At 59.8% G+C, this 25,819-nt stretch overlaps 1 protein-coding gene across 4 annotated transcripts in view; it reads left to right on the top strand.

Annotated features, from left to right (window-relative positions):
* The first annotated feature begins 1,460 nt into the window (after window positions 1-1,460).
* The window catches only part of BCL9L (BCL9 like), a 28,216-nt gene continuing 3,857 nt past the window's right edge, over window positions 1,461-25,819 (top strand). Inside the window, exons 1-9 of one of the 4 annotated variants that reach the window (XM_082683554.1) lie at window positions 1,461-2,206; window positions 8,544-8,608; window positions 17,156-17,257; window positions 18,522-18,907; window positions 19,577-19,696; window positions 22,196-22,406; window positions 22,567-22,651; window positions 22,735-25,027; window positions 25,513-25,794. In XM_082683554.1, coding sequence (XP_082539680.1) covers window positions 17,232-17,257; window positions 18,522-18,907; window positions 19,577-19,696; window positions 22,196-22,406; window positions 22,567-22,651; window positions 22,735-25,027; window positions 25,513-25,794 — 3,403 coding nt within the window. In that variant the 5' untranslated portion in view covers window positions 1,461-2,206; window positions 8,544-8,608; window positions 17,156-17,231. The remainder of the gene's footprint in view (window positions 2,207-8,543; window positions 8,609-17,155; window positions 17,258-18,521; window positions 18,908-19,576; window positions 19,697-22,195; window positions 22,407-22,566; window positions 22,652-22,734; window positions 25,028-25,512; window positions 25,795-25,819) is intronic. The other 3 variants (XM_082683555.1, XM_082683557.1, XM_082683556.1) reach the window with 3 other exon arrangements.

Genomic DNA, 25,819 nt, shown 5'->3' with positions numbered 1-25,819 from the left:
GGTGGTACTGTGATCTTTTTTTAGTGTTTGTCCCCCATCTCCACCTGTGCCTCCTCAGACTTTGCCCAGTGCCCAGCTGCTGGCACTCTCAACTCATTGAGTGAGTCCCCTGCTCCCCCAGCAAGTGAATGGAAGTGCTACTATGAACAGAGTGCTTGAGTGCTGTGGGGAATACAAAGGCATAGGAAGCAGAGTTTGGACCCTAAAGGATCTTTTGGGGCAATCAAATAAACAAAACACCCATCTCTGTTGGGTGGCATAGATGTAATAAGTAGTCAGAAAGGAGGATGGTCTATAAGGGTTAGGGCTCTCTGGGGACCCAGGAGGGGCCTGGGAAAAGGCAGTGAAACTGAATACCAGGAGCAAACAGGCTTGTTTGTTTTCTTCATTTCTGAAGCAGTCTTGTTAGTAGTTGGTATTAATTTTGGGTGGGAGCAGTAGGATATAAGGAAAGCATCCTGGGACAAGGAGTCCCAAATTCTTCTCCTGGGCTTACCACTTTCTAGCTGTATAACCCTGAGGAGGTTATATATACTATAAGGCTCAGTTTCCCCATCAGTGTAATGGGGCCATAACCTCTTTCTCAAAGGTCAGTGGTAAACACTGACATCACATTTGTGAAATGCTTTTATTTTTTTTTAAAAGATTTTATTTATTTATTTGACAGAGATCACAAGTAGGCAGAGAGGCAGGCAGAGAGAGAGAGAGAGGAGGAAGCAGGCTCCTGCTGAGCAGACAGATCCCAGGACCCCGAAATCATGACCTGAGCCGAAGGCAGCGGCTTAACCCACTGAGCCACCCAGGCGCCCTGTGAAACGCTTTAAAAAAGTGCTTTACAATTTCTTATTCATTGCATCTACCCTCTTATAGGGTCTTGTGTGTGTGTGTGTGTGTGTGTGTGTAGCACTTTGAGGTTAGGAGTTCTTTGGAGAAGACAAAGATTTTACTTCCACATTTTCTTAGCATCCACTTTGTGCTAAGGACTGAGATGAAAAACATTCAGTCTATGCCCTCAAGGACCTCATGGTCTACTAGGAAAGACAAATGAATAAAGAGATGCTCGGTTTATAATGAATGTGGGTGGGTACAGTGAAAAGGGATCCAGCAGAGAGAGAGAGAGAGAGAGAGAGAGAGAGAGAGAGTGTGTGTGTGTGTGTGTGTGTGTGTGTGTTGGGGGTTGAGGGGAGTCCAGGGAACTCCCACCCCTTCCAATCAGTGTAGACTGGAGGGTAGTTTTGTGAAACCTCTCTCCAGCCGGGGATGTTGTTGGCGCGCCTCTTCCCCAGTCCTCAGGAATGGGGAGGAGAGGCGGATAGAAGCCCCCTCCCCACCCCCGGGCCAACCTGCCTCCCGCATCCCGGCCGGGCGCCTTACCGAGTCAGACCACTGGGAGGCTGGGGGAGCCGGGTTGGGCGAGGAGGCGAGAGAGATGGGGGAGCTCTTATTTTGACAGGGGCCTCTCCGGGCTCTGGTATGAAGGCAGAAGGAGGCAGCCAGAGAGCCCCGATGCTTATTCAGGCTGGGGAGAGGAGCCGAGTGGAGGGGCGAGCGAGGCTCCGGCAGCGCAGGGGAACCCGGGGAGGCGGCGGCGCGCGGCGGAGCCAGTGGCCGGACATGCCCCGGACCCGGGGCCGCTGCACCACTGACGCCGCCCGGAGCCAGCCGGCCGGACGCCCGCACGCCTGGGTCCCCCGGCGCCGCGCCGCCCGGGGGCTGCGACCCGGACCCTCGGCGTCCGACCAACAATAAGCGCCCAGACAGCCCCCTCCCCGCCCCGCGCCCGCCGTCCCCGCGGGCCTCGGGGAAAGTGAAAGGAGGAGGCGAAGGAAGGGAGGAAGGAAGGAAGGAAGCAAGGAAGGAAGGAAGGGAGGAGGAGCAGGAGCCGGAGCCGTGAGGTTTGGGGCCGAGACCCCAGCCCCGAGCCCCGGGCCGGGCGGGTGTGCACGCTCTCCCGCGGCTGTCCGGCGCCCACGACCATGCTCGGCGGTTGGGAGGCAGGAACCCAGGCGCCCAGCGACCCCCGGATACCCTCTCCCGGGCCGGGCTGGTATTGAGATCAAGGCGTCCAGGATCAAAAGATCACCGCCTGCCCGCCCCCCTCCGCACCTCCAACTGGCAAGCCGGAGGACCCCAATCCAGTCACCGACCCTGATCTGGTCATGGCGTCCAGCTCCAGTCTGGCGTGAGGACCCCCGACCCGCGCGAGGTGAGGGGTGGGCTGGGGCCGAGGGTGAAAGTCATGCCAGGCGGGCAGAGGCGCGAGGAGGGAGATCCAGTTTGAACTGGGGAGGGGGAACACAGTCTGATTGTCTGTTGCCCTCTGGCACGCACCCCCAGGCTGTTTAAGGGCTGGGGGACTCCCCCAGGGTTAGTGGTGACTACTCTTGGGCCCCCAGTCAGGTTGGCAGCCCCAGAGCTCAGGGGGGAGGGCTTAGGGACAGCCAGGGGACCCTGCCACCCTAGCGCAGAGAACAAGGCCGGCCTTGGGCCAGCTGGAGCAGCAACCCTGCCCTGGGGGCTTCTGGGAGATGTAGTCCCCCTCCCAGGCTCCCCAACCCCTTGGGTCTCACACCCCAGCACTCCTCCCCTGGCTGATGGGAGCCTCCAGAAGGAAGTGCATTAGGATTGGGGATTGCTGGGGTTACCCTCTGCCCCCAAGCAGTGCCTAGGAGCAATAGGGGCTGTGACTCCTGGAGTCTCCCCTGCCAAGGATTCTCAGCAGTGTGGGCTTGGCTGGGGGGTGGGGCAGTCACACAGTTCCTTGGAGGTGTCCCTGCACTGCTAAGGGGAGGCTCCCTCTGCCTTGGTGCTGGGAGCTCCTGGGGGAGGAATATGAGGAAGAGAAGTGAGACTTAAGGCTTTTAGCTTGTCTGGAGTATGCCCTATCCCTGGGCTGCTGGAATTTTGGTTTCTGGAGACACTAAAGTCTATTCTCCCCTTCTCCCTCTGGGCTGCTGAGAAAGAGCATGTCCCTCACAGTCTGGGAGTCTGGAGGGTGTCTCTCTGGAGCAGTGAAGCCAGGATCTGCTTCTGTCTGTCTGTCCAGCCTCCTTCCTTCCGGGTTTTTCTGACACCCCCTCCTCCCGCCTCCCTCAGTCTGTCTGCTGCTTGGGGTGTGTGTCTGTGTCTGGGGAGGCATGGAGGGGGGCTCTGCTGCAGGGAGGAAGAGTGTTGCTTTGGGAGAGTGAGCTGGGCATGTGACTGAGCCATGGGATAAGGGGCTTGAGGCCCACTTGATCTTCGGCCTTGGTTTCCCGTTTTACCTAGGAAAGCTGTCTTCACTCTGTGTCTGCTGGAACCCTACTGATGTCTCTGGGCAGCTCTCTGAGCCTGACCTCCAGGGTGGGTGGCCTTCTACTCCTCTTGTTCTCCCCACTCCTCAGCCTCTCCGGAGAGCAGACACTTCTGCTGGGCCTGGCTTTTCTGCGGCTCCCAGCACGGGTCTTGCCTTCTCTGGGTCAGGACCACGATTTCATGGCCCCAGGGGAAAGCATGATCAGGCCCCGTCTTTCTGTGTCATCTGTGAGGCCACTGGTTTGAAGCCTCAGGATGCAGTGAGAATGGGTCAGGAAGGTGAGGGGTAAGGGAAGTCTGGTAGAAAAGGAAGGTGTTGCCTCCCCAAGGTGATCAGGCTCCTTGGCCTTGGAGAACCAGGCCTGGAAGGCCAGGGTCTAGCCACCTCTCTCTAGAGGCTCCCTGCTTACCTGTGTTGCTCCTGATTAGGGGTGGAGCCTGGGGGAAGGGTTGATGTTTGAGAAGGGTGCTGGTTTGGGGGTAGAGTACCTATCATCTTCCATCCACGGCAACACTTGTGTTTGGAATAGCAGGGGCCCCATGGCTGGAGATGGGTCCTGGAGGTCCATGTGCGGGTTCAAGATGAGTTTCTAATTACCGGGCTTGAGGGTCAAGGTGGGATGACATTACAGAGTCCTGGGGAAGGTTTGGTGGTCCACAGAAACCTGGGACTAGTGCAACAGTCGTAATGGGGGGACTTGCGAACTTGCTTATTGACCCTGTGCAGGGCGCCTGTGCCTCTGTCTGCGTAGTTCCTGGCCCCCAGCTTCTGGGTACCTGGGTTAAACAGAAGCCTTGGGCTGGAGACTCTGCTTCCCTGAACAAGCAGGACAGTAGCCTTCTGGGCAGAGGCCTAGTGGGTGGCAGTGTGGACTCAGCTGGAATGCCTGGCACCTGCTTTAGATTAAAGAAGATGCCTGCAAAGGGGGGATGCCTGCCTGTGGGGGAGTGGCCGGGATGGAGCCCAGGAGTGGGGTGGAGGGAGAAGAGAACCAGGGTTGCAGGTAGCAGCAGCTCTGGCAGGAGTGGAAGGAGTCGGAACTCACCCAGCTCCGCAGCCCCTCCTCCAGGGAGTATAAGACCCGGAGCTGGGGGCACCCCCACACTGCCTCTGGCGCCACAGGCTGAACTTCTGCCCCAGTGCCCAGGGGATGGGGCAGCTAAAGGGAGCCAGGGTGTCTGAGTATCCGTTCTTCCCGGGACTGGGAAAAGCCTGCAAGGAAGTGGGGGGAACACTTTGGGGTTCTTGTTTACTCTTCCTGGGGCTCCTTGGTTGCTGGTGGTGAGGCACCCCAAAAGCCTGGGTACCCAGGGGTGTTGGGGAAATGGCATTCCTTCCTTGTGCCAGGAGCCCTGGGCACTGCCCGGGTGCTGACCTGGGGGGAGGGGGCAGAAGGGGATGGCAGCGTGGGAAAGCGGGCAGCCGTGGGAGCCAAGCGGGTGCAGGCTGGGTGCCGCGGGCAGGGAGCCTCTGCCAGGCCCGCTCTCCCTGGGGTGGGGCTGGCTGTTCCAGGGACTGGCTCAACCTGTTGAGCTCCTGGCTGCTGTAGCTTGGCATGTGTGCCCCTGCCTGCCAGCCCTGGCAGCTGCCCACCATAGCCACACTGGAGGGGCTGCCCCCAGGGATCTGGGGAAAGGCAGCTCAGAGTGGCCAAGAGGCCGGGATGGGTCTGGTAGAGGCTGTTTCCCCAGGTCCAGTCCTCTAACTATCAGAGCTGGGCTGGGGCCAGTTGGAGGGCTAGGTAGCCGGAAGCCAGGAGCTGGGGGGCTAGGCAGAGAAGGCCCCCACAGCGCTCTCGCTCTCGAGGTGCTGCTTGTCCTTTGGATGGGCGGCCCTAAAGGCAGCCTGGAGTTACAGCTTGGAATTTCCTCTGCTGGGTGCCAGGGCCAGGCCTCCAGAGCCCCACCTCCAGCCTGGCCTGACCTCCCCTCCCTGGGAGAGAACTGCCCACTTTCCCTAGAGGCTGGGGGAGGGGCAGTAAGGGCATTCTGCTGCCCTGGGAGGGGAGGGGTGACTTCCTGGGTGTGGGGGTATGTGGCATTGCCTCAGTCTCCCCAAAAGCCCCCCTCCCCATGAAGAAGAGGGAAGCCCCTGGTTCCCCAGGAGCTGTCTCCCACCTTGCTCTGAGTATGGGGAGTCCTGGGTCCCACGGAGGATCTCTGAGCCCTGTGGGGCCCTTGCTGTCCCCCCACCCCCTCGGACCCCTTAGCTTTGGGCCCACCTTTGGGCTCTACTAGCTGGTAAAGGGGAGCCTGGTTGTTACTCTGTAGAGGAGAAGGTGCTGACCACCGCCCGTAAATGGGGGAAGCGGGCACAGGCAGCTTCCCTCTTCCTCTCACTCCTGAGGGGAACGGCAGCCTCCCCTGCCTTCTTACTTTTTCAGTCAGTGGCCAAAGCAGAGTCCTCTCGTTCTTCGCCTCCTTTCCACCCCAGGCCCTTCCTGCTGGTGCCTAGACCACCTGACCTTCCTAACCTTGGTGTCTCTTCCAGGCCCCCCCTCCCTGGGGGGCTGGGATTCCCTCTGCCCCACCCCCTCTCCAAAGGGCTGGTGGCCCTTCGCTGGCCTGCCTTCCCCTCCCCCTACTCTCCACCCCCCAGCCTCAACTGAGAATGGCCCTGAATCCAGCATTTCCAGCATTTCGAAACCAAGATTGTTTTGAAATCCCTGAGTACTTCTCCACCCCCCTCTGGCTCCCCTCCTCCCCACTAGTCCAGAATTTAGTCCTCTAATCTGACCTCACGCTGTGCATTGCCAGGGTCTGTGTGTGTATGTGAGTTCGAGTGCTAGCACTCAGCCACGTGCATACTACTGTGTGTGTGTGTGTGTGTGTGTGTGTGTGTGTGTGTGTGTGTGTGGTGTTTGTGTATCCCAGTGTGGGTATATCTTCTGTCTGTCAGCAGGTCTGTGTGACTGGCCTGTGTCTTTTGTGATTCTGGCTCTCCTCATTCCTTGGGAGTATGGCAGCCTCTGTGGGTCTCGAGGCATTCTTAGGGAGTTTGGGGTTATTTTTAGGAGGTAGAGATCTTGGACGTGTGTCTTTGGGAGTCGTGTCTGCGTCTCAGTTGCACGTCCCAGGGAGTGTCTCTGAGGAGTGTGTGTGCTTGGGGTTGTGTCTCTTCGATGAGTTTATGTGTGTGTAAACATGTGTGTGTGTGTTCTGCTTCTGTTCCTGCTTCTCTCCTCCTCCCTTTGAACATGACTGGTGTGTGTAGTCACAGGTCTCCCCGCAGCAACCTGGGACATGGAGTACTCTGTCCCTTGATAGGGAGATTTCCTGGAGTGGGGCCAAGGCTTCTGGCAGGGCCAGGGTCCTTGGAGAGAAAGTGGTGGCATGGGGAGACTTTGGGATAAACTGCTCCCCTCCCCCCGACTGGGCTCTCTTCCTCTGCCGCTCATAGACACCCAGCACCTTTGGGGTCCCAACACCCTCTTCTTGACCTCATGATACAGTGGTGGGTGATCATAGGGAGGCCAGTCCCCAAAGGAAGGGCTAGGAGAGGGAGTTAAGCCTCCATCCCAGTCACTTGCTTCACTGGGGTTGAGGAAGGGGCTGGCCGCATCAGACCTGGGAGCTTGGTGGCTAATTTAAGATTCAGGAAAGTTGACTTCTTTAGCTAGGGGGAGACAGCAAAACAAGACAAGACATTCATATTTCCAGTCTTTACAGAAGACAGAGGAAGCTAGAATCCTAAGGGGGTGATATTCCACCCCAGAAATACAAGGCATTTGGGGTATTTGGGGTGGGGCCAGCTGCCATTGTAGCCTGGGAAGTCCTTCATGTTTAAGTTCATTCTGCAATTAGACAGTGTTCTACAGTGGGGGAGGAGGCCGGGGGGAGTTTTTTTTTTTTTTTTTCTTCCCAAAGCAAGGGTGGTGATAACAGAGTTATGTTAGCATGGGATTCGGGCCCCGGAACCCTTGTTAATCTCCTATGACTCAGTATCCCATCCTGGGGTCTCAGGCTCTAATTGAATGCTTTCTTCTAGAAGCTCTTGGGTCAGATCAGTGAGGAAGAAGAGGGCCCAGGCAGGGGCTGTTTGTAGGAGTCCAGGGCCTGTGCAGACAGCAGCAGGATGTAGGCAGAGGATAAGCTGTCCCTTCCCCCCACCCCCGTGGCCTCTGGTCCCAGGACACAGTGGGAGGAAGGGAGGCCTAGAGGCACAGGTTGGTACAGTGCTCAGTGACCCAGCAAGGGGAGGGCTTTGGCCAGGAATTTTCAGTTTGTTTCTCAATCTCTGTCTCTGAGACACGCACACACACGTCACTGCAGACACCTTCAGGAGATGAGCCTAGAAAAGTCACCTAGGGGGCGGCAGGGCAGGGCACTACCAGATGGGGCTGTGTGGAACCAGCTTCATTCTGGCAGAAGAGGACCCGCACCTGCCCTCTTGAACTGGAAGTTGGGCCCAGCTGGAGGTCTCCTACCCAGCTCCCCCTTCCTGGGCCTGGGAGCAACACAGGCTGGACAGGGTTAAGTCTGGTTGGCAGGGACACCCCCCTGCCCCCAGTGCAGAGAGAGAGAGAGAGAGAGAGAGAGAAAGAGGGAGGGGTGGTTCGCAGCTTGCTCTAGTTGGCGTCTCTCCCAGAATTCTTCGGAAAAGAACTCCCCTTTGACCCCCAGTACAAACTGAGCCCAGCCACCAGCTTCCCTCCCGCCTGCCTGTGGGAGCTTCACCCAGCCCCCCTCCTACAGAACTGCTAAGCCAGATCCTCTCACCCCAGGCCCTCCCAACCAGGCCGGTGGGGACTTTGCGTCTTCAGGGGACAAGGGGTATAGCCAAAGGGACCACACATGGACACGGGAGAGGCCCCATTTTTATCTCTGACATAGGATGACCCTGGGGCTGGCTGGCACTGAAAGCCAGGGTCCTCTGGTCTCCCCATCCCTTCCCCCAGGACCTCAGGCCAGGTCATGGGAGTCATTGGCCCCGCCTCTGTCGAAGGCATCTTCCAGTGCCTTCTCCTTTCCTGCTTCCAGGATAGGGAGGGGGAGCAGTGTGGTGCAGCAGCTGGGTCAGGCCTGGCTCCCAGCCAATCCACAGAAGTCCTGGAGTGGGGGGTGTGTGTGGTCGTGTCCGAGTAGCTCAGAGACTTCCTGGAGCTGCAGGCTGTGTGTGTGTGTGTGTGTGTGTGTGTGTACACGTTTCTGTGGTGTACATGTTGGGGGAGGGGCTGGGGTTATGGGAGGAGCAGGGCCCTAGATTGCTGGCTTGGGGCTTCTAGCTTTGAGTGACCCTCTCTCCACAGGGAGCCCCCTTCCCAGACCACACCCTTGAGCCTGAGCCCGGCACACGGCACACGTTACTCCTGAGGTGAGAGCTCCGTGTGCTTGTGCCCGCCCTCTGCAGCCTCCTTGCTGCTCTCCTGTCTGCTGGTCTCCTGCTTGGCTTTTTGTCTTGGGCACCCTCCTCCTGGCTTTCTGCCCCCACTTCTCCTTTCATTCTCCTGCCCCCAGAGGAGGGGAGCTAGCAGCCTTACAACCTGGAACCTGGGGGGTGGGGCTGGGGCAGGGAGGGGTAAAGCCCCACCCCTGTGAAAGTCCCAGGTCTTCTCAGAGCTGGAATCTTTCCAGGCCCGGGAGGTGGGGAGCTCCTGCCCAATCACCCCTGGAGGGCAAGGTAGGGTTTCCTGGTCATCCCAAGTGCTTGCCCCGCTCTGTCCTGGCTTTGGCCTCCCCCTGCTGAGTCAAAGCCAGGGTGGCTATCAGCCACTGAAATGTGGTTTCTGCCCTGGCTTCCAGACACACACACACACACACACACACACACACACACACACACACACAGACACACAGACACACACACACACACACACACACACACACACGCAGGCACGCTCTCTCCCTACTGCTAACCCCCCCTCCTTCCCTCCCTCCCCTCCTTCCTTACTTAGCAACAACTCCCTGAATTCACAACAAACACGCCTGTAGGCTCCTGGGCTGACTAGGGAAGGCTGCAGAAGGCCGAGGTCTGGGAGGAGGCACTTCTCTCAGACTGTCCTCCGGAGGGAGGGGCTTCTGATCCCCCCACTCTCCTTCCTGGGGGCCCGCTGGAGGCCACTGCCTCTCAGGGACCAGGAGGAAGTCATCCCGTTTCCAACTCAGGCAATGAAAAAAGTGGGGAGCAGTGACAGGTGTGGCTGAGCAGGTGTGGGGGCAGGGCTTGGACTCTACCCTTCATTAGTGAGTCCCACTTGACTTTTGACCCCCACCTGGAGAGGGAGAGGGGTGGCAGACTCCTCTCCAGCCCACCGGTCTCTCTCAGCAGGGGCCTGGTATTGTTGTCATGGTAACTTGCCTGGCTCCCTTAGGACTATTAGGGACCTGGATGGGCGAGGAGGACATAGCGGACTGGGGGTGGGTGGGACTGGGGGCCCCCCTGGAGAACTTTGCTCTCAGGGCACCTGTGCCGAGGGGGTGGGGAGGGGTGCCCTCTCTCTGATCTCTTCCTTGGGCAGGAACTTGTGGTCTCTAGCCAGGACCTGGGGCACATCGGGCGTAGAGGGAGTGTGTGTGGAATGGTGAGGGGCGCCCATTCTCTCGTTAGAGCACTGATACAGGGTGAACTGGTCTCGCAAAATGGTTAAGAACCCAGTTGCGGGCATGTCTGGGTTCAAATCCCTATTCTTCTCATTCTGGACTGTGTAATTTAGGCAGGTCACCTAACTTCCTTGTGCCTTAAAGTGGGGGATCATAAAAGTACTTTGGTGTAGAGCTGTTGTGAGGATTAAATTAGATCGTGTGTATGTGTAGTGTTCAGGATAGCCTGATGCGATGGCGTAAAATGCTCAGTATGAGGTAGTGAGCCTCCTCTTTGCTCCTAGACATTGCTTTCTCCAGGAACTCCTAACCCCACCCCTGGGGGCACTTTGGCCTGGAAGAACGGTTGGCCATCGGCAGTGGAGGACTGGGGAGTGCGGGTGGGGGTGGGGGAGAACAACCTTCCCAGTACTCTGGACTCGGAGATTCTAAGACCCTTCCAGACTCACTTTCTCACTGCCTCAGTCTCCCCACTGTTGGAGCCAGCTCACATCTTGGGTGCAGGTTCACCAAATGGCTATAGGCCCAGAGAGGGGCCTGGGGGACGTAGGACATGTCCCTCCCTATCTGCCAGTGCTTCTCAGGCTGAGCTCTCCCTCCCCCAGGCTGCTGGCTCAGATCAACTTAGCACCCCTCCCACCCTTCCATCCCTGCTGCTCTGTTCTTGCACCAGGCTGAACGCCACATTCTGTCCTTAAATGGCTTAACTGGCTGCCTCCTCTCCTTCCTGGCCTAAGGGGTCAGGGACCTTCCTTGGGGAGAACAGTGGCAGTGTGGAGCTGTGACATGCATGGCAGCTGATAGGGTTGCCCCAGGGTCCCCCGGATTCCCTGTACCCTCTGCCTGGGCATTTTCCCCGAGTGTGGCAGAGCAGTGCCCAGGCCTGTGATATGTATAGAAGCCCAGATGGGCATGCCTGGCACCTGCCACGCACAGACGGGCAGGGAGGAGGCATCCTGAAGCTCAGAGGAGGGGTGGGGTCACATCAGTATCCACAGGGGCCAGAGGACTCTTTTCGTGGGCTGCGTGGTAAGTGTGGGCAGTGCTGGAAAGAGTTCTGCTTCAGCCCTGTGTGCCCTGGGGTAGGGTGAGTGCCAAGGAACACGGGGTGAGCAGGGCTTCTGAGGGGAGTGTCATGGAGCCGAGGCTTGGGAACCTCTGGAGGAGGACCCCAGGCGTGGACAGCAGAGTGGACAGACAGCGTTTGGCTCTTCCAGGGAGTGAGTATCCAGATCTCAGGGGAAAGTGGATTGTAAGATGTGGCAGAAGTGCCTGCGATCCCAGGGCTCCTGGGTCTGAAACCTGGGCTTGGTGGCCAGGAACCTTCTCTGGCCTGGTACCGCCCCTGGCTCCACGCATCCTTCTGGAACCCTCAGCCCTTCTTCTGGAGCCAGAGAGGACCCTTCCCTTCTATGGGCCTGAAAGTGAGCGCTCTGGGTTGGCCTGGGCCGTGCTGCACTGCTGGGCTGGCCATGCTGCCTATGCCTGGCCCCTGGGGCCTGTTCCTTGGGCAGGCTGGGGCTATTTTTGGGATCGGGCTGGGGCTCTAGGGCTGGTTTCAGATGTTCCAATGTGAACAGGAGAAAATGGGAACAGATGGCTGGAGGGTCCTGCTGGGAGCAGGTTATTTTTAGGGCCTTATTAACCCTTTGGGGGCTTGTGGGGCCACCCTGAGAGGGACAACCCTCTCTAGTTGAGAAGAGGACAAGTCTTTTCCCTGGACCCCTGCTTTCCAGAACTTCCTGCACCAGTTGCTACTCTGGCCCTCTCAGACCCTTCGCTCTTTAAGGACGTGCATGCATGAGGAGAAAGTAGGCTCCAGCTTCCTCCACCCCACGTCCTGCAGGAGATGACCAAGTAGGCAGGGAGAGGGCTGCCTGGCTGGGGGCAGCTGGGCCACTATTGACGGGAAATCCCCTCTGACTTGCCTCCTGGGGTTTTGAGACACACACCTGAAGCTAAGAGAGTGGATAACTGCTTTCTGGGTTCACACTCTGGTTTTGAGTGTATGTCGGTGAAGTCAGTGATGCCCAGGGAAGAGCTAGCTCTTCCAAGAGAGCAGAAGAGCCATGTCTTTGTACCTGGTCCCCCTTATATGATGTCCTTGGGCCCCATTCCCTTGGATGCTCCAAGGGCAAATGCCTACCTTTATTTACCAAATGCCCACATATCTGGGGGCTACAAGAGGGTAAAGAAGGGGAGGGACATTGTGGCCAGAGGTGGTTTCTTGAGGGCCAAGTATGTCATAGGCATTCTCTGAGCTGGTTTCACTAAGAAAACCATCTTACCCTATACATGTACCCTCACTTTGAAGATGAGGATACAGGTCAGAGGGACAAGTCCTCTAGCTCAGACAGGGCGGGATGTGATCGGCACCTTGTCTCCCTGACCGTGAACCCGGCCCTCGTAGCCCTCAATGCACTCCAGGCCTGGCATCCCAACCCCAGGAGGTAAGGCTTCTGGGGACAGGATCTCTTCAGGGAGCAGGTTTCTGGAATGAGTGTGGGAAAGGAGGCCTGGGGGCAGGGGACCCTGCCTGTCCCTGGTCTCACAATCCCCTAAGCCCTTCTACCCTGAGGGTGCCAGGACTGACACCAGAAACCCCGTTTGGCCTTCCTGTCTTCCCTGCGGGAGGATCACAGGCATACATCCTGTCTCTCAGTCCCCACCCCCACCCCGTCCTGGCCCACAGGCTCCTGCTTCCTGCAGGGTCACGGCCATCTGGATGTCAACGTGGGCAGAGCTGGAGGGCCCTCCAGGTGCTGCTGGGGCCAGGGGCTTGGGCCAGGCAGGCGGGGTGAGGGGGCAGGGAGGATGTGTCTGCCGCTGGCGGTACCTGGGGGAGCAAGCAGAGTGTCGGGCGCTGGGTGAGGTCCCGCCCCGTGGTGCGCTGCTGGCTGTGCCAGCAGTCTGCCCGCACTCTGGTCCTCTCACAATGGCCCCATTGTTCCCAGCCGCCAGGCAGTTTGGAGGAGGTTCCTAGGCCACCCCTAACCCCCCCCCCCCAAACAGGGGCCAGATTAACCCCTTGGAGGACAGGCCAGGTGAGGGCCTACAGGGGGCTACCCTGCCCAGTCCTCCCTTCTGGGCCTCCGGGCTTTGGGAAGTCACCTTTCACCCACATGTACCCAGCGACAGGACCACTGCAGACACCGGGGTCTCCCCCAGGGAGGGAGGAGCACCTAGACCCTCTCCCACCCCCACCGTGGTGCAGGTGCCAGGGGCCAGGAAGTGCCAGTGGGGTGGCAGGCGGAGACCAGATATATTTGGGCCGGTGGGGCTAATTCCAGCCACCACTGCCTGCCCTACTGGCTCCTGAGCTCCTTTCCTTCCTGTGAAACCAGAGCTGGGTTGGGCCTAGCTCAGGATTTCGGTGGATTTAAAGAGGCAGCACCATCCCTGCCAGCCTGGCTTCCTCTCCCCCTCCCCAGGTAGGGTCTGGGGCAGAGAGAGGACTGAAGAGAACTTCTGGCTCTTGCCTTGCCCTGGGCTAACCCTGGGCCCTTACCCCGGTTGGGGGTACCAGGCTCTTGGCAGCTCCTCTCTCCCAGAGCTTTGGGCGGGTGGGGTGGGCGGGGGTGGGCTGTGGTTTCCTGTGTTGGCTGTTTGTGCCTGGCCCAGAGTGCCCGCCGCCTGCCTGGGCTTCCTGCCCTGTCTTGTTTCCTTGTGCCCCCCACCCTCCCTTCCCCCTCCGCCCTGAGGGAGGGAGCAGCCAGGGACTGGGCAGCAGCCTTTGGGGGCACCCCACTGCCAAGGCATGACTGCGTCCCAAGGTCTGGCCACCTTGGCACTGGCTGAGGGAGCCAAGAGAGGTGACTTCAAGCTTGTCTAGGCAATGCCACTTGTCTTACAGACTCCAGAAGGGACAGTGGGCACCAGAATGGGCAGAACACCCCCTTCTCCCCAGAAGCACCTTGTTCAGAGACCCCGACTAAAGTAGTCTGGGACTAGGAGTTCCCACAGAACTGCAGGACTGGGGTTGCCTGGCAACACTCTGGGGCTGCAGGTAGGGCAAGGTGGTTTGTCAACCAGACAAAAATGATTGATTTGCATGGTCTCCTTTGGCAAGAGGTGGGGTTGGGGGAAGTGGGGAGAGCTGCCAGGAGCCAGGGTGAGGGGAAGGCCTCCGAGGACCCACACAGAGGGTCCCAGAGCAATACCTTGGTCCTCGAGCAGATTTCCTGCTGGGCTGTGAATCCTTGACCTCCCCACTTGGGCTGAGTCACCACCTCAGGAAGAGGAAGTGACCTGGGTGGTAGAGGAGAGCTTCTAGGGACCAAGGAGTCCAGAAACCCAGGGGAAAAGGGACCCAGCTCTTGTCTTGGGAGCTGCATCTCCTTGAGCCCAGGGACAATAATTCCACCCCCATGGCTCACGGAGGGCCTGAGCAGCCCATTTCTTCTCTATAGAGGAGTCTGCCCACCAGGCTGGGGAGCATGAAGCCTCCAAACCATTTTCTTTTTCTTTTAAAAGATTTTATTTATTTGACAGAGAGAGATCACAAGTAGGCAGAGAGGCAGGCAGAGAGAAAGAGGAGGAAGCAGGCTCCTGCCAAGCAGAGAGCCTGATGCGGGACTCGAACCCAGGACCCTGAGATCATAACCTGAGCTGAAGGCAGCGGCTTAACCCACTGAGCCACCCAGGTGCCCCTCCAAACCATTTTCTTGTTTCCTCTCTTTGGTGGTTTTGAGGTAGGCAATGAGGCCAGTGGGCCAGCTGGAGAACCAAGCAGGGGGTCCCAGCGCTGGGGCAGCTGAAAATAGTCAGGTTGCCACTGGTGTGTGAATGCCCATTATACCTGTGCTGGTTCTGTGTTGAGCCTCCATTGAAGGCATCCGTGGAAGCCTTCCTGATCTCCCTCCCCCCACCGGGGTCAGGTCCACCGGCTCCCCCTAACGCCCTAGAGAAGGCCATGGGGAAGCAGCTGACCTCAGGCTCTTTGTCTCAACAGCCTCCTGGTTTGTGCCCCTGGCCCTTTGCTCCTGCTTGTGAGCACAAGTCACCACTCCAGCGTCCCATGCCTTTCCTTTCCCTCATCCCAGGCGCTCCTGCTCCTGTGCTGGGAGGCCCCCTTCACTCCCAGCACCCACCAGGAGTTAGCCACCCCCCATCCCTAGGCCCTCCAGGTATCTTGGGGGGAGCTGAGGGTGTAGAGGAGGAATGGTCTTTGGGAGCCCCTGCAAACTCCTGAGGGGTAGGGGGGAGGTGTGAGATGGGAAAGTCCTGACTCATCTGTGCTTGACTCAGCTCGCCCTGCGGTGGGGTGGGAGCGAGGGGGTGGAGTTGGAGAGGGGAGGGCCACTCCAAGATCCTTCTGAGGACTGACTGGGGACACCGGAGAGAACTAATTTTCTAACAGCCCCTTCCCAAAATATTCCAAGTCCCAACATTTGAAGCTGTAAACACAGGAGGTAGTGCGGGCCTAGAAGCCCACCTTTCTGGTGCTGGCTCAGATGAGGAGTCTTGACTTCAAGGGAGGGGGGAGGAGACACTGAAGTTGGGGTAGGGGAAGCCCCAGGAATGGGCTCTTGGAGCTGCCACATACTGGTCACATGACCCAGGGGCACACAGATTCCTTTTGGCACACCTCAGTTTCTTTCTGGTGAAATGGGGATAATAATACTGTCTCTTTAGGTGATAGGTAGTTTTGAGGACTTTGTTGGTGAAGGTGCGAGCTTGACTGAGAAGCGTCAGGCCACAGGCCCCGTCCCTAAGCCCAGGTCCCTCTCCAGCCCTCCTCTTAACTGCTTCTGCTCTAACCTGTTGCAGGAGATTGGGGCTGGCGGAGGGAGGTTTCCCAGCCGGCCCTGGACTTTGGAACCGTCCCCTGAGGAGCCTCTCTTCCCGGAGGGAGACCTAGCAAAGGGAAGGCCAATACCCTGGGGTTAATTTAGGGTTAGACTCCCACACGGTTAGGGGTGGGTGGGGGCCTCGCCTCCGCGTCCAGCCCAGCCTCCAGCAGCCCCGCTGGGAGCGGCGAGAGTGCGCACCGGTGTCACGCTGGGCGGATCACGAGGGCGAGGCTGGGCCCAAGTCTCCCCCCTCCCCCACCTCGATCGGTGGGGCGGGGGAGCGCAGGGCAGGGGGCGGTTGGGTGAGGCTTCTGTGTTTGCGTGAGTCTGTTGGTGTATCTATGGCCTCGCGTGTTTGTGTGTACGCGCGCGTGTGTTCCTTTGTCACTACCAGGCTCAACTTTCTCTGGTTCCCTTGGGGCCGGGTCTCGGTCTTTTCATCCGTTCCGTGAGTCGGCGCGCTCCCTCTCTGCCGTCGGGCAGCTTGGGCGGCTGCGGGTGCCCCAGGCTGATTCCGTGCTCCTGCTTGGGCCAGCGCCTCCCTCGTCCTCCAGCACACCTCCGCGGGTCGGCGTGGGCGCGCCTCTAGTTTCCTGGGCTCCGTGCGTGTCTTTGTCTCCCCGTCCACGTGTGAGCTGTGAGTGTGTGTGAGTCAGAGTTCGGGTGCTTGCGGGTCTCGGCGCCCCTGCCAGGCGGCGCCCAGGGCTAGGCCGAACCCCGGCCCGCAGCCGCCGCCGCCGCCCCGCCCAGCCCCTGGCCGCACTTGGCCGGGTGTCTGTCCGTGCGGCGCGTGCGGGGCCCGGCGAGGCACGCTGCAGTCCTGTCCGTCTCCCGCTCCCTCGCTCGCTCGCTCGCTCGCTGGCTCCCTCGCTCGCTCTGCCTCTCCGCTCGGGCTCTGCCGAAGGGGGCGGGGTGGGGTGCAGGGGCGGGGGGGGGGGAGGAGGGGAGGCTCCTGCATTCTTGCGGTCGGGGAGGAATCTGAGCCAGCGTTACTGGTCTCCAGAAGAGCCCAGCTGCAGCCCCGGGGCCCCGCCAGGCCTCTCGCTGCCCGCCCGGGCCTGCTGGAATGGGCACGGGCTAGGCCTCGAGCTGGGGGCGGGGCGGGGCATCGCCCCTACCCAGGCCGCCTCGGCGCCGGGGGGCGCCATGGGGGCGGGGCGAGAGGAGTACCCCAGCCGGGGTGAGGGACGTGCCTGGGAGCGGGAGTCCCCCAAGGGGCCAGAGCAGACCTCACGGCCGCCTCACGCGGGCGCCTTTGCAACCTATCCTTTTAGTGACTTCTGCCTCTGCCGCCCGGGGAAAGGGGGGCCCTGCTAGAGACTGCAAGCTCCCTGAGGGTCAGGTGCGGGAGGGATGGGGATACAATCGGCCTCTAGGATAGAGACCCCACCTAGTAGTCCTTCCTTTCCATTCCCACCTTACCCTGTCTAGTTCCCTAGTCCTAGGGCTGTTGGGTCCTCCCTTCTCCCCTCCCCTCCTACACCCCCTCCCCAAGTCACAAGTTTTCTCTTTGGGGCTTGTTGCTGCAGTCCGTGCTCCAGTACCGAGTACCTGGCTGGGCCCTGGGCACGCACAGGGGCCGTAGCCCCACTGTGTGTGGGAGCCATGAGGATCCTGGCTAACAAGACAAGGTGTGTGGGTGTCGTGGAGGGCGGGAAGTGTGTGTGTGTGTGGAGTGCGGGGAAGGGAAGGGCCCAGTGATCATGGGGCTGAGATGTGCTGGCTTGGACAGTGAGCCCTATGGCCACTTGGCTTCTAAGGCCACCGGTGGGCTAAAGGGGGGTCAGAATGGGATGGCCTGCCCTGAGGCAGGAGCCCACAGCCTTCATGTCTGGTCCCAGGGGACAGAGGGCAGTGGCAATCAACTAGGCCTGCTGTTCTAGTCCCTCTCAGCCCTTGCCTCCTAAAAAACGCTTTGAGCAGACCCCGGCCCACCCCACTGTCGGGTGCAGTGGCGCCCTCTGGCCTCAAGTCTAGCTGGGGGTGGAAGCTGGAGGGAGGGGCGGTGCCTGCCTCCCTCCTCTTCCCCAGGAGAAGCCGGCAGACAGGGCCAGGCGGCAGCAGCAGGACAGCAGAGCTGAAATAAATCTGAGCTGGTGTGGAATGAGGGGGGATAAATATCCTCTCCCGTGATGTGATCTTTCCAGCGGCTATTAATAGGTCTCCGGGGAGGGGGAGGCGGTGGGGGGAGCGGGCTGGAGCTTAAAGGGCCCGCAGCCTGGCTGCAGGAATCCTTGGCTTCCAGCTTCGCTCCAGTCTGCTCTGCACACCGTGCCCCTCCCCCTTCCCTCCTGCTCCTGCCTGCCTGCCTGCCAGCCCTGCTGGTGGACCCCCTTCAGGCTTTCCCCTCCTGCTCTGAGGAGCTGTCTGGACCAGTGGGTACCACTCTGCAGTGTGCTTGTCCCCATGTCCCCAGGGGACTAGGGCTGAGGCATGAGCAGTGACCCTGGGGTCCTGTGCCCCTTACCTGCGGGTGTGGAGCACATCAAAGTTGAGGATTAGGACCTTGGAAGGAGTCTGGAGAGAGCAAACCCTGAAAGAGATGTTCAGGTGTTGGTCAGGTGCTAGTTGGGGGGAGTTGCTGGGAGGCTTGCTGTCCGATGGATGTTGGGGGTGGGGGTGGATTCTGCCTCCCCAGGCCCTGGTTTGTACTTGAATTGTGGGGTCTGAGAGGTGGAGAGGATTGCCCTATCTTCACTCCCCAAGGTGGAGAAAGGCATCAGCCCTTGTCTGAGGGACCACAGGAGGAGATAGGGAATAGCTGGTGGTCTTAACACGCTCCTTGGCCCCCCCCGCCCATTACCATTAAGTGAGGCAGGATGGGGACAGTTAAAATGCAGGCATGCTAGGCCCCTAGCAAGATTAACCTTTCGTGTTTCTCCCACCTTGTCCCAGGTTACCCCACCCCAGGAGGAGAGAAGCTCCAGGGAGCCCGCCGCTGTCCCCGCGCGGCCACTGCCCCCCAGCCCCAGCCAAGCCAATGCACCCAGAAAATAAGTTGACCAATCATGGCAAGACAGGGAATGGAGGGGCCCAATCCCAGCACCAGAATGTGAACCAAGGACCCACCTGCAACCTGGGCCCGAAGGGCGTGGGGGCGGGGAGCCATGGGGCCAAGGCCAACCAGATCTCACCCAGCAACTCAAGTCTGAAGAACCCCCAAGCAGGGGTGCCCCCTTTCAGCTCACTCAAGGGCAAGGTGAAGAGGGAGCGGAGCGTGTCTGTGGACTCTGGAGAGCAGCGAGAGGCTGGGACCCCATCCCTGGATTCAGAGGCCAAAGGTACCCCATTTCCTGATTCCTAAGACCCCAGTATGTTCCAGTCCAAGGCCCATGCTTGCTGCCCCCTTTGTCTAATCCTTTTCCCTTGCTTCTCTCCAGCATTTATGTGGGGTCACCTTTCTCTTACCCCTGTTATACCCACTGGCTTGGCCATTCTCTCAGGAGCAGGGGTGGCCAGGGTGGGGCCTTGTTATCTTCAGGTGCCACCCATGGAGGGGCCACACAGCGTGATGGTCAGCTTCATTCCTCTCTGGAGGGGGAGAGGGGGGTGCTCTGGGGTGAGGAGCAGACCCACACACCTCCTAAGGAACCTCCTGGTATCCCATCTGGTGGGAGTCTTTGAGCAGGCTCTGGGGCCTGCAAGGGTAGCAGTGGCTCTCCCCTCCCTCACCACCCCCCCAGCCCTAATTAGAACCAGTTGTGGTTGGGGATTATGCTGTGCTTGGTGCTGGGTGGGGGAAGGGAGACAGGCAGCGGGGCTGGAGAGAGAAATCAGAAACAAATGGTGTGGTGGGGGCCAAGGGCTGGCAAAGTGCCCACCATGGCCTGGGCAGTGCCCTCTTAGGGTGGGACATCTGGGAGAATGGGCCCATGGAGACCCTGGCTGTGGGAGGACGGGGCCTCTGGGCATTTGGTTTGACCCCTGCCCGCCTTGTCCTGCCTGGGCAGAGGTGGCACCCCGGAGTAAGCGGCGGTGTGTGCTGGAGCGGAAGCAGCCATACAGTGGGGACGAATGGTGCTCAGGACCCGACAGCGAGGAGGACGACAAGCCCATTGGGGCCACCCACAGTGAGTGCCCATTGCTGCCAGGATCTTGTGGCCCATGGTGCCCCAGGGACATGTCTGCCCTGAGGGAGCCTCCCTCTCCTCACCTTCAAAGGCCTGAGTCTGAGATAGAGCAAGGGCCAGAACCCAGACTACTTCTTTCCCGTCTCACCTGTCACTCGGTCCCTCCCTACGCTGTGACAGCTTAGCCCCTGCCTTCCAGGTGCTCAGTAAGCCCCTCTTCCTAGGGACAGAGGTGCAGTGGGGTAGCCCCTCCTGGCCCTACCACCCCCACCTCCTCCCATGAATTCTTGGCCTCTGCTGCCACCTACTGGTCAATAGAGGGAGGGTGGCGAGCGTCCTGCATTGCTGGGAGCCAGACTGTTGGTTCAGAAGTCTGGCTGAGCCTGGGTGGGAGCTGACCTTGGCTCTGTCTCTGGCTCCCATCCCCAGCCTCTGACTGACGGCTGGCAAATGCCTAGCGTGCATCACCAGGACGAGGTGTGGGTGTGGGTGGATGCCCACCCTTCTTATTCTTTTATTGACCAGTGTGTATTTGGGCCTTGCTCAAATAATGGGGAGAACCGGACACTCTTCCACTCTTGGGAAGCCCGCACACATTTATTGGGTGATTTCCCTCACCCTGACATCTCTTTGAGGGGAGAAACAATTTAATGCCGGTGAACTAGCCAGAAAATGTTAAATTGTGACCTGCTCGGTGGGCTGGGACCCTAGAAAGTAGGAAGGAAAAAATGTTCTGGCTCCTTTGCTACTTGGTTTAATCCTTCCAATAGCCCTGGGAAGTAGGTGTGGTTACGGTTAAGATGCCTGTTGCCTGGTCACAGGCCAAGCAGATGTTTTTGGAAGGAGTGGACCATGTCTGTGGAGGTGGGGTGTACAGGCTGGAACTTTAAAGGTCCTCTGGTCCCAGGTGCCACCCCAGGGGACTGGCCGTCCATGAGCCCCTCTGAACCCATCAGGGACAGATGGGGGTGGTCACTGCCTCCTGGGACCCACAGCCCCCATCAGTTCGCTTTTATAACTTTAGACTGCCAGGATGTAGAAACATTGGAAGAAACAGGGAAATACGGAGAAGGTGCTACCATCCCGTCCCCAGCACTAAGGCAACCACTGATACTATTTTATTTGTAGTTGCCAAGATGTTCTCAGAGAGTTCTTATCTTGGGGGCAGCCGATGTAGCGGCTAATAGCGCAGACGCTGCAGTCACACAACTTTGGTTGGTATCTTGGATCTCCCATTTATTATTTGTGTGAGTTTGGGAAAGGGTCCCAGTTTCCTCATCTATAGGAATGGGTTTCTTCACAGGATTGGTGTGAGGAGTAAATAACTTGCTACGTGTGACACTTACAACACTGCTCGTTTTCATTATTGTTATTGTACTAGAAAGTTCCTTATTGGAATAAAGCCTGCCTCCCTCCTGTAACTTGTACCCGGGAGTCCTAGCTCTGTGTACGGAATATTATGCACCTTCCTATTCCCAGGACAGCCCTCACACACTGAGGCCAGCTCTCAGGCCCCCCAGCCCCCAAGCTTTTGTCTCTGTTATTCTGTGCAGAATTTGTTTATCTTGGCATGGGAGTGGGTCCACTGACTTACCTAGTCTCGTTAATGACCACGCATAGATCTTTTTGGGGCTTGGACTTCGGTCTACTTTGTGACCATGGGACAGACATCATTTGGTGCTCAGGTGGTCAGTCTACGCCGGGAGGGCACCCACTATGCCAGTCTTTTCTAACTCTGTTTTCTAAGTGATTGTTGTTGTTGTTGGCGACATATTTCTGAAGTTGCTGTAAAAATAGATTTCTTTGACATGTCCCGCTGTGCAGAGCAGGGAGTTAGTGTTCCCATTTTATAGATGAAGCAACAGAGGTTTAAAGGGATGAGCTGTCTTGTTCCTAAGGGCACAGAGTCCGTTAGTGGTGAGCTAGAATGCAAAACCAGTTATCATTTGACTCATCAATCTGTGCAGTCTCTTGGCCTTCTTGCCTCACCTGGTCAGAGCATTTGCAGGTGCACACCCCCCCCCACACACACACACCCGTAGTCTGTGGGCTCAGAACAGGCCTTTGGAGTCCCAGCCCAGGTTCAGATCCCGGTTCGGCACTGATGGGCTGTGTCATGTCGGGTGAGTTAATGTCATTCCTCCAGAGTTGTTTCCTCCTCTGTAAAGCAGAGTGTAGGACACCTGCCTTCCAGGGATGTTGTGGTCAGAGGGAATCACATCTGTAAGTGTCCTTTGGGATGCCACGCACAGGGGAGCCTGTTCCATTTCCCCTCCCCCTCATCTCCATATGGTCCCCATGATTTCTGTCCTGGTTGAAGATGTCTAGGGCAAGTAAGCGTGGACACCAGGCACGTACCACCGGAGTGTGGCAACAGATCACCTAGCTGGCCTGAGCTGAAAAGCAGTGAGCCTGCCTGGGATGGGGGGGGGGCAGCGCCAGCGGGCTCTCCTTTCTGAGTCGAGGCTGCTTACCCGGCTTCTCTCCTCTCTCCTGCAGACTGTAATGTAGCAGACCCAGCCATGACGGCCCCACAGCTGGGTCCCGGCCAAGCCGCCCAACTTCCCCTCAGCGAGAGCAGCGCTCCAGGACCCCCACATGGGCCGCCGCCTGGCCTCCGGCCAGACGCCCCTGGGGGTGGGGGTGGGGGTGTCCCTGGCAAGCCTCCTTCACAGTACGTGTACGTCTTCACCACCCACCTGGCCAACACGTAAGTGCCTCGGGGCAGGCCCAGCCTGTTCTGTGCCCCCTCAGCCTGCAGGGAGCCAGGGCTGCGCTGGGCTAGGTGGGGGAAGGGCAAGAGCTCCCCCCCACCCTCCCGCCAGCCCACCTGCCTCCCTGACCGATTTGTGCCTGACCCTTCTGTGCAGGGCCGCCGAGGCCGTACTGCAAGGCCGGGCTGACTCCATCCTTGCCTACCACCAGCAGAATGTGCCCCGGGCCAAGCTGGACCAGGTGAGTGGGGCGCCTCTGAGAATAGTGGGATTGGCTGGTGCCTCCCCTTGCCTGGCTCATGCTCTGCCTCTGTCCTCCCACAGGCCCCGAAAGTGCCACCTACCCCAGAGCCGCTACCCTTAAGCACGCCATCTGCGGGCACCCCGCAGTCCCAGGCCCCTCCGCTGCCACCGCCGCCCCCATCGGCTCCCAGCAGCGCTCCACCCACTCTGCCTTCAGATGGGCCACCTGAAGACGCCAGTCAGGACCTGACACCCAACTCGGTGGGAGCAGCCAGCACGGGCGGTGGCGCCGGGGGCACCCACCCTAACACCCCCACAGCTGCCACCGCCAGCAACCCACTGCCTCCGGGAGGAGACCCCGGTGGTGCCCCTGGCCCTGCCCTGCTCGCGGAGGCTGCCCCCACAGGAAACGGGCAACGGAGCCTGGTGGGCTCTGAGGGCCTGTCCAAGGAGCAGCTGGAGCACCGGGAGCGTTCCCTCCAGACACTGCGGGACATTGAGCGGCTGTTGCTCCGCAGCGGGGAGACGGAGCCCTTCCTCAAGGGACCCCCAGGAGGAGCCGGCGAGGGGGGACCACCAGCACAAGCCCCTCCTGCCCCCCAGCAGCCCCCCACAGCCCCTCCCAGTGGGCTGAAAAAGTATGAGGAGCCCTTGCAGTCTATGATTTCACAGACGCAGAGCCTGGGGGGACCCCCGCTGGAGCACGAGGTGCCTGGGCACCCCCCAGGCGGGGACATGGGGCAGCAGATGAACATGATGATGCAGAGGCTGGGCCAGGACAGCCTGACACCAGAGCAGGTGGCCTGGCGCAAGCTGCAGGAAGAGTACTACGAGGAGAAGCGGCGGAAGGAAGAGCAGATAGGGCTGCATGGGGGCCGCCCCCTGCAAGACATGATGGGCATGGGGGGCATGATGGTGAGGGGGCCACCGCCTCCCTACCACAGCAAGCCTGGGGATCAGTGGCCCCCCGGCATGGGTGCACCGCTGCGGGGCCCCATGGATGTCCAAGATCCCATGCAGCTCCGGGGCGGACCTCCCTTTCCCGGCCCCCGTTTCCCAGGCAACCAGATGCAACGGGTGCCTGGTTTTGGAGGCATGCAGGGGATGCCCATGGAGGTGCCCATGAATGCTATGCAGAGGCCTGTGAGGCCAGGTATGGGCTGGACCGAAGACTTGCCCCCCATGGGGGGGCCAAGTAATTTTGCCCAGAATGCCGTGCCCTACCCTGGCGGGCAGGGTGAAGCGGAGCGATTCATGACCCCCCGGGTCCGGGAGGAGCTGCTGCGGCACCAGCTGCTGGAGAAGCGGTCGATGGGCATGCAGCGCCCCCTGGGCATGGCGGGCGGTGCCATGGGGCAGGGCATGGAGATGGAGCGGATGATGCAGGCACACCGGCAGATGGAGCCGGCCATGTTTCCTGGGCAGATGGCTGGTGGCGAGGGCCTGGCAGGCACCCCCATGGGCATGGAGTTCGGCGGAGGCCGGGGCCTCCTGAGTCCCCCCATGGGGCAGTCTGGGCTGAGAGAGGTGGACCCTCCCATGGGGCCGGGCAACCTCAACATGAACATGAATGTGAACATGAACATGAACATGAACTTGAATGTCCAGATGACCCCACAGCAGCAGATGCTGATGTCACAGAAGATGCGGGGCCCCGGGGACATGATGGGGCCGCAGGGCCTCAGTCCTGAGGAGATGGCCCGGGTGCGGGCCCAGAACAGCAGCGGTGGCATGATGGGTGGCCCACAGAAGATGCTTATGCCCTCGCAGTTCCCCAACCAGGGCCAGCAGGGATTTTCTGGGGGCCAGGGGCCCTTCCAAGCCATGCCCCAGGACATGGGCAATACCCAAGACATGTTCAGTCCCGACCAGAGCTCAATGCCCATGGGTAACGTGGGCACCACCCGGCTCAGCCACATGCCCCTTCCCCCTGCATCCAATCCTCCCGGGTCCGTGCATTCGGCCCCCAACCGGGGGCTGGGCAGACGGCCTTCAGACCTCACCATCAGTATTAATCAGATGGGCTCGCCCGGCATGGGGCACCTGAAGTCGCCCACCCTGAGCCAGGTGCACTCGCCCCTGGTCACCTCGCCCTCCGCCAACCTCAAGTCACCCCAGACCCCCTCACAGATGGTGCCCTTGCCTTCGGCTAACCCGCCGGGACCTCTCAAGTCGCCACAGGTCCTCAGCTCCTCCCTCAGTGTCCGTTCGCCCACTGGCTCGCCCAGCAGGCTCAAGTCTCCTTCCGTGGCGGTGCCTTCTCCCGGCTGGGTCGCCTCACCCAAGACAGCCATGCCCAGCCCTGGGGTCCCCCAGAACAAGCAGCCGCCTCTCAACATGAACTCTTCCACCACCCTGGGCAGCATGGAACAGGGTGAGTCAGCTGAGCCAGGCCGTGGGGTGGGGGTGGGGGTAGGGGAGTGGGGACGACTCTGGCACTGGGGACCTGGGAGGGGAGCGGTGTGGTGTGTTCTTACTGGGGCAGGTGAGCGCGCAAAGGCATCTGTGCGGGGCGCAGAGGCGGACACTGCTTGAGGGAAACATGTCAGCAGCTGAGTGTGAGCTTCCACAAGGAGTGCCATGGGGCTCTGCCAGGCATTTGGAGGGGTTTGCTCTTGGGCTGTCTGCAATGTCTGGGGGCCCCGAGGCTGCAGGAGCTGCCCGAAGCAATGGGGCAATAGTGGCAATGGTGGGCAATGGTGATAATGGGTTGAGCAGAACACTGGAGTAGAGGTGTGCCTGGTGGAGTCAGGAGATTTGGGGGCTGGCCTCTTCCTAGCCTACCATGTATGTGAACCACCAAACTCGTCTTCCCCTCCCTGGTTACCCGCCGCTCTTTCTGTCTCCCTGCTTCTGTAGGTGCCCTCCCGCCTAGTGGCCCCCGGAGCAGCTCCTCAGCGCCTCCCGCCAACCCTCCCAGCGGTCTCATGAACCCCAGCCTGCCATTCACTTCCTCCCCAGACCCCACGCCTTCCCAGAACCCCCTGTCACTGATGATGTCCCAGATGTCCAAGTACGCCATGCCCAGCTCCACCCCGCTCTACCACAACGCCATCAAGACCATCGCCACCTCCGACGATGAGCTGCTGCCTGACCGACCCCTGCTCCCACCTCCGCCACCTCCGCAGGGCTCTGGGCCAGGTGCGAGGCCAGAAGGGGGTGCGGG

Source organism: Mustela nivalis, assembly GCF_964662115.1.
Source record: "Mustela nivalis genome assembly, chromosome: 9".
Lineage (NCBI taxonomy): Eukaryota > Metazoa > Chordata > Mammalia > Carnivora > Mustelidae > Mustela > Mustela nivalis.
The sequence above is the reverse complement of the archived record's forward strand: the minus strand, read 5'-3'. Positions and strand labels throughout refer to the sequence as shown.